We start from the raw sequence: 7,672 nt of genomic DNA on the forward strand, positions 1-7,672 counted from the left end.
TTGACACAGGGCAAGCAGGGAGATGAGGGCTGGCAGTGTCCTGACACCATAAGGGGCGTTCACATGCAGCTGAGAAAAGCAGAGGCCATTTCTGCTGCTACAGAGGCAGGCAAATCCCCCCCAGTGCGTACCGGTCTGACTAGTGGGGAAATCCCTTCCTGCCCCCAGTGCAGCGTTGGTCTGACCCTGAGCGGAGGGGCAGGACCCTCTAGGTTTGAGTCCCAGCAGGAGCATTGGCACAACTCAGTGAGAGCTCAGTGCTTGTGCAGGATGGAGGCGCAGCAATGGGAAAGGGAGCCTGGCTTCTGCTCTGGCTGTTCTCCATCAGCCCAGTACCTAAGGTCATGGGGATGGGAACTGGGAAGCTCCCTTGGCTCTTTTGTGGGTTTGGGGAAAGGTCTGTGATACATGTGCTCAGACCCACAGTCGAACAGAGCCTGGCACCCTGCATCTTTTCCTCCCAGAAGGCAGACCTTTGCCACGCTGGTCCCGCAGGAGCCCTTGTGCTGCAGGAGTTGGGGGTCACGGGGGCTTTCCCCCATGCCAGCTTTTTCCAGGTGGGTGCAACCTTAAGGCTCAAGCCATTGAGCTGCTGCCACCCCTGTTCACAGCCTGCAACCAGGGTCCAAAGTGGGGCTTGAACTCCCAGCTGTAGAGCCAGCAGTGCTGGATGGTCCCCAAAAGTCCCTGCCCCCCCAAAAGGTAGCAGAGCAGGCTGGCTAGCTTGGGCCAGGCCCCAGGAGCTGTCCCCAGGAAGGGAAGGAAAGGGCCCCTGGCACCTGAACAAGCGGCTTTATCTGCCCATGGCTGTTCCCAGCACCCCTTGACATCTACCAGCTCCCTGCCTGCCCCCACTGCCATCCTGGGCAGCTTGTGGCTGCAGCAACATCCTCGTGCATGCAGTCGGGATCAGTGGCCCAGGGACTGGCTGCCACAGCGGCCCTAGGGCATGTGGGCCCGGCTTGGCTGCTGCGGCTGAGGTCTTGCTGGCTGCTGGCTCCAGTACCAAGATCCTGACCCAGGCTCCCCCCACATCTGTATGCTGCCTTCAGTGGGTGGTGATGGGGCAGCAGAGAGCACACAGGGCTTTTTTCCCCAGCATCCCAGACCTTTGCTCCCTCTGCCCTGGGGCTTCTGATGCCAACCAGGCCTCCACAGCCCAGGCTGCTCTGTACCCCTGCAGTCTCTGCCTTCTGCTTTCGGTACTTCCCTGCACACAGCCACAGGCCAGCCCTGCTCCCTCCCTGAGCATGCCTCTCAGCCCGGGGTGAGGCTTCCCCATCCCAAAAGCAACAGCAAACACAATGCAGCCTTGGGCCCAGCACTGTAACCTTACATTTGTTCTTGCCAGGCCATGCACCAGCTGGGCTGTATAACAGTCTGTGTCACCGAGTGCAGCTGGGCCCAGACTGGCAGAGATACCGTACATCGTTCAGGCTCTACAAGAGAGCGTGCACATGCTCACATTGAGCCTTCTCCCGTTTCCTAACTGTGGCATCCATTTGACTAGTGCCAGATTTTTTGCTTGTGGAGTGTGATTTCGTGGCTCTCTTGCTGCATCACCCAGCAGCCATGCAGACCCCTCCTCGCAGGCTGCTTTCCAGCACCATAGCTTCCTGTAGTGCTGCCTTGCTACAGCCTAGCCCAGCCAGCACAGCTACAGCTAGGCCTGGAGATTAAAGCCATTGGGATCAAATAGACAAGGGAGCTCTGGGCACAGGGTGTCAGTCTATTCTTCAGGCTTCGCTTGTAGCACATGTGACTGGGAAGGACTTCTGTCCCCTTCTGCTCCTACAGGTGGCCTAGGATTTCCCCCCTCCCTCAGGTGGGTGCAGCCCAGGCTCAGACCAGGACTGGGACCAACCACACAGGCTCCTGGTTAAACTGTCTTCCCCTCAGTACGGTGTTGCACTGGGGGCAGTAAGGGATTTCCCCTCTGCTCAGACTGGAGGGGTTTTGCCTGCTTCTACCTGAGGTCTTTGGCATGCATTTGAACACAGCTTGCAGCGTAGGGCTACTGGCCCTCATGGCACCAGTTCCTAGTGCTCTCGCATCTTGGGACAACAGGCCCCACAGTCACAGCTTTAGGACTGGAAGGTCCGTGTCCCATAGAGGGCCTGGCCCACCCAACCATACAGCCCTTACCCTTGGGACCCGGTGCTTACTCCTCCCTAGGGTCTCCCCAACCTGAACACAGCCAGCAGAAGTCTGCATGCCAGCAGCAGGTGCAGGCAGCTCATCGCCCAGGGCCAGACTGAGATACAGACATGGGCAAACTGGATGGCCACCCAGGGCCCAAAAATTAAAAACAAAAAAAAAGTTTTAATAATACATATACATGGAACTGGCACTGTATCAACTGAGAACAAACTGTTTAAAATACTTTGATACCACAGATGTGATAAAGATTTGTGCAACAAAAAAAAAACCAAAAACAAAAACAAAAAAAAAAAGTCATCATCTCTGGCAAAGGGGGGCCTGATACTAAGAGTTCACCCAGGGCTACCAGGAGTCTAGGTATGGCACTGCATAGGCCTGTGGGTTTGAGCCCTGACTCAGGCTGAGCCCAAAGCCAGTGCTACTTCCTGGGGCTGAATGCTGACCTGTTGCTCCCCACCTGCCCCCAGCTTCCACCGTGGGCTGGACCTTGTGGTGGATCAGTAGGGAGCACTCCTGCACCGAGCCAACCACATCATTGCACCCAACCACCTAGCAAGCTCTAAGTGCCTACCTGGAGCACCTCATGTCTGGCTGACCCCCTTTCTGGAGCATACCTGCCAGCCTGGGGTCACCACTGCCACCACCAAGGGTTTCTGGTCTGTCTTTGGCCCTGTGCCCCCTGAGGTACGCAGGCGTGACTCGCTGCTAGAACTTGGGGAGCTTCCTTTAGCCTGAAGCACAAAAAGTAGCCTCCCTTGGTCATCTGAGCCAAGGGAATAGAAAAGGCATGCCCAAACCCTCTCCCAGCAAGTCCACTACGCTTGGTACAGCAGAGAACTTTACTGGTACATAGGGCTGGCTTGGGGAAGGGCACAGGGTAGAGCTGTATTAAAGAATAATCTGAGAGCAAACAGTGTGGCTGGGTAGCCTTTGATCACACATCTGCATTACTGCAAGCTATATCGCAAGATAGTTTCCCTTAGTAGTTTACTCACAAGTATCATCCAGAGGCCGATTGAGCTTTCCTCTGGAGGCAGGCAGTTCCTGGTGTGTCCATGCATTGCAACAGAGTGAGAGCAAGATGGAGGCCCCTTACATACCCTGTTTGACCTCACCTCCAATCAATTTAAAAAGCATCACTGGTTACTTGGGGGTAGGGGTGGCAGCCCCCATCACTCCACCATGCCACGAGGTCACTGCTTAGGACCATAGAGGGCTCTCCCCTCTCCGTCATGTAGGCAGAGCTGGTTGTTTAGTACCCGAGATGGATGGAGGGGGGCACAGACCGGAGGCTGAAATGGGATTTTATCACAGACAGATCCTGCTCGACACCTGCTGCAAGACCCTCAGGTGCAGGGCAGCACCCCCCCAGCTATGCCAGGCCAGGACCCCTATGCCAGCTGCCCTCCCACACATGCCCAGCCCCACCTGGCCTTGCCCAGGAGGTCCTGTCCCAGGACACAGCAGCCAGAACCCAAAAATGGGAAACATACAGCCCCAGGTACAGGGAGGAGGGGCATAGGGCAGGAAGGAGCCACACCCCCCTGGGGCAGGAGCTGGGCTCTGTACTCACCTCTGCCTCCAACAACCAGCTCCCAGGGATGCCTGGGCATGGAGCAGCCAGGCCCCGTCTTTGCCTTACCCGCCACTCCCGGCTCCCAGGCTCTCTACCTCGCCTCTCCCCATCCGCCCAGGGGGGAGCTCCAGCAGGGCCAGAGCAGCACCCAAGATGAAGGTGGTGCTGAGCAAGTGCCCAGAGTGCATCCCTACCTCCAAGTCCCCCAGCTCATTGCACCGGGACACAGGCCTGTGCTTCTTGTGGCTTGCACACTTGCAGTGGAAGACGGGCCCAGGCCAGCTGCTACAGGGATCAGTGCAGTCTTGCCTGCAGTAGGCTCCAGCACCCCGCTGTGGGCTCAGCACCACATGGGACCCACATCAGCCCCGTCCCTGCCCTCCCGAAACTGCCAGAGGCGGTTTGTGCAGCTCAGAGCTGGAGCTGGCCAGCCCGGGTGGAAGCAGTGCCCCGAGCACGTGGCAGGGAACAAGTGGGGTCATGCACCAGCCCTGCCCCGAGCACGGGGCAGCAATGGGTCCCATCCTGCCCCAGGTGAGAGGGGTCTTCTGCCAACCCACAGCTATGGCCCTGCTCCAGCACTGGGGTTCAACCCAGCCAAAGCCCCTGGAGCAAGGCAAGTCCCTGCCAGTACAAGAGGAAGCACCAGCTGCGCCCAGCCCTGCTCCCCACGGCGCCCAGAGAGCAGAGGGAGGCGATTTGCATTGGAGTGATACACGAGGCCGTTTATTGAGCAGCAGGGCAGAGGCGGCCGGACTGGACCGAGCAGCGCGTGCGGCTCTGGAGCAGCGGGGGCGGCTCGCTGAGGACAAGGAGGAGGAGGAGGAACTGTGCAGCTATACAGGGCGTGGTGCCACCGCCGCTACATCGTCAGCTCCTGTAGGAGAGACCAGAGGCTCAGGCAGCTGCAGCGGCCCCACACCTGGAGGCCTTCCCTGCCTCAGTTTCCCTCTCTAGGGAATGGGGCCAAGGATACCAGCCTGGGCAGCGAGCCATGAGTCACCCCTGCCCCCTGCCAGCCCCTGCCCTTACCATGATGGCGTTGACGATGTCATTGTTGTTGTGTCTCAGCGCCCGCACGGCCTTGGGTCGCGACACGTTGGCCTGGGCCATCACCAGCTCGATGTCCCGCACCTCCAGCCCCGTCTCATCCACCTGCCGTGGGGAGGGAAGGGGGTCACGCTCTCGCCCAGCTCCAGCACCATTGGGGGAAATCCCCCCTCCCTGATCACAGGTCCCGGGGCATCCCCCCCACCCAGAAGGGACCGGGCCCAGTGGGGCACTGCAAGGTCTGCCTAGATCCTGGAGGCCCAAATGAGTCCTTGCCCCCTCCCCAGATGGGTGCCCGGCTGGTCCGCACCGGAAGCCACGGCTAAAGCAAAGGCTGGTGGCACATCTGGGGGAGAAGGACGAGTCCAGGGAGCCCAGAGGGCCCCTCCCAGGCTACAGTGCAGGGACCATGTCAGGCCACCCCCACCCAGGCTCCCACCTCCTCCTCTTCCTCGCTCTCCTCCTTGATGGTGAGGGTGGGGGCCGTCTCCGTGATCAGAGGCGAGTGCTCCATGGGCACCTTGAACTTCTCAGCCGCTGCCTTGTGCACTTGCTGCGACAGGTCCTCGATCTGCAAAGGGGAGCGGGGCGGGGAAAAAGAAAAGAGCAGGAGATGGGTGTCGGGGGCGAGGAAGTAGCCGCTAGCCAGCACAGTGTGAAGGCATTGAATCTGCAGGTGCAAAAAAGTCAAGCCGTCCTGTTGCTAGTGTCAAAGCAGAGCTGGCTTTATTTGGGGGTCAGCCCCACACGCCCTGTGCCTGTCCCCACTCAATTTGCAAGCAGCCTCCTCGGCACAACTGGTGCCAGGCCCGGAGCAGTGGGGAAGGTCGGGCGGGAGCTCCCGGGCAGGCCATGCGCTTCCTCCTGCCAGCGTGGCCCACAGGGGTCTGCCCCAGCTCAAACCCACCTTGGCCTCCCCGAAGACGATGTAGATGTCGGAGGCAGGGCTCTTGAACACGTCGGGCTTGGTGATGACGAAGAGGATGTTCTTGGACTTGCGGATGGTGATGCGGGTGACGCCATGGATTTGCCGCAGCCCCAGTTTGGACATGGCCTGTGGGGACACCGAGCCATGGGGCATCACACCAGGGCCTCCCGCTCCTGTGTGCTATGGGCCGTGCCCATGCCAGGACAGCCCCAGGAATGGGGCCAGCCTAGGTCCTGCAGCCGGACAACAGTCCCTGCCCCAGCCATGGGGTCTTCCATCAGCTCTGGTCCCCGGATCCAGCATCGCACCAGGCTGCCCTCTCCTGTCCCCTCCCAGCTCCGGGTGGCCATGGCGCCCGTCCCCCGAAAGCAGCTGCCAGCATGGGGGGGGGACCCCGACCCAGCTCCGGAGGACCCTCCCCTGCCCCCAGCCTCGGCACCGACCTTCCGGGCTTTCTTCTCGCTGCGGCTCTGCTTTGCTTTGCTGATGGTCTCCTCCCCGGTGCCCATCGAGTGCGTGAGCTGGGCCTGTGGGACGCGAGCCCCCGTGAGAGCAGCTCCATCCCCTGGCGCCAGAGACCCGCCTCTGCCTCCTCCCCTGTTACCCCAGGCTCCCCGCCCCACCGTCACCACCCAATGCATCAGGGCACGGCCCGTCTGTGCAGACGGCATCCCGAGAAGAGGGGAGACCCAGGGCAGCTGCAACCCAGGGGCTTGGGCTGCCTGCACTAGCCAGGTGCTGCTCCCTGCTCATCCGGGGAGTTTCGGCCACCTCCGGAGGAAGGGTTTCGCCCTCTACAGACCAGGTAGGGTCCAATATAGCCCCTGGGAGCCCCTTCCCTCCCCTCCAGCCTGAAGGCAAGAGGACGGCGAGACCATCTCTGGGCTATTGCAGGGTGCAGCTAAGGAGGGACCTCGCTAGCCAGGGCTGGCGCCCGGCTGTACCTGAGTCTGCACTGTCCGGGGCTCCGAGATGTCCGGCTCCTCCAGCTCGGGGATGGACTCCTCGTTGCTCTCCGAGTCGTTGCAGGACCCTGGGGAAGGAAGGGGACCGTGGTGGCTGAGGGCTCCCTGTGCCCGTGGCTTCCCGGGGACCAAGGACAGCTGGCGGGGCTGCAGCGGGGACCTGGACCCAGCCCTGGGGCTCCCGGTACTGCCTCCCCTACCCCGAGGGTGCAGCCACGCGGCTCTAGGCACCACCTGCCCATGGCCAGAGCTCAGGCGATGGGGCAAAGCAGCAAGGCTAGTGCCACCCAGGTCAGCGGGCACCTGGGACCCAAGAGAGCAGACACCCCCGTTTAGTCCCATTTGAAGGGGGCAACAACCAAGCGCTTCACCCAGCCCCCGGTGGTCAAGCCAGGCCCCACCTGGTCCGATCCGAGAAGCTCGGGGCAGAGATCAGCTCACAGCCTGGGGAAGAGAGGATGCTCCCCCATCCCGTGGGCCCCGCGAGAGCAGCGAGCCCCCTCCCGGCTCCCCCACCTTTGTGGTTGGCTTCGCGGCCCCTGGGCACCGCCAGTGGCTTCTTGTCTTCCAGCATCGCAATGCCGGCCGCCTCGCGCAGGCTCTCGATCTCGGGGCAGCGGTAGGGCAGCTCCCCCTCACTGGACGAGCTCGACTCGGAGGGCGCAGCACTGCGGGGAGCTCGCCTCTCTTCTGCCGGCGCCACCTCCTTGCCCCGGGGCTCCTTGCTGCCCGGGGCCGGGCGCCTGCCACGGGGGTCCTTGCTGCTGGGCGGCTTGTCCTTGGCTGGGACTGGCAGCACCAGGCTCTCGAGCGCTGTGGGAGAAGGGGGAGCTGCAGTCAGGGGCATCCTGCCACCTCCTTTAGCCCCCCAAGCTTTGTCCTCACCCCTCAACAAGCCAGGCCAGGGGCAGGACAGCCCCAGTGGCCAAGTCCAGGCTGAACCCCCCAGGCTGGCCAAGGACAGGAGTGGGGGGGGGGGGGGGCCCGGGCGGG

At 61.7% G+C, this 7,672-nt stretch overlaps 1 protein-coding gene across 1 annotated transcript in view; it reads right to left on the reverse strand.

Moving 5' to 3' along the window:
• Positions 1-4,440: 4,440 nt before the first annotated feature.
• The window catches only part of LOC109291060 (NAC-alpha domain-containing protein 1-like), a 36,547-nt gene continuing 33,315 nt past the window's right edge, over positions 4,441-7,672 (reverse strand). Inside the window, exons 5-11 of the mRNA XM_019507921.1 lie at positions 7,196-7,492; positions 6,659-6,747; positions 6,158-6,241; positions 5,694-5,840; positions 5,226-5,357; positions 4,769-4,891; positions 4,441-4,613 (exon numbers count right to left, since the gene is read on the reverse strand). Of these exons, the coding sequence (XP_019363466.1) occupies positions 4,599-4,613; positions 4,769-4,891; positions 5,226-5,357; positions 5,694-5,840; positions 6,158-6,241; positions 6,659-6,747; positions 7,196-7,492 (887 nt within the window). The 3' untranslated portion in view covers positions 4,441-4,598. The remainder of the gene's footprint in view (positions 4,614-4,768; positions 4,892-5,225; positions 5,358-5,693; positions 5,841-6,157; positions 6,242-6,658; positions 6,748-7,195; positions 7,493-7,672) is intronic.

Source organism: Gavialis gangeticus, unplaced genomic scaffold (genome assembly GCF_001723915.1).
Source record: "Gavialis gangeticus isolate Ggan-Ray unplaced genomic scaffold, GavGan_comp1, whole genome shotgun sequence".
Lineage (NCBI taxonomy): Eukaryota > Metazoa > Chordata > Crocodylia > Gavialidae > Gavialis > Gavialis gangeticus.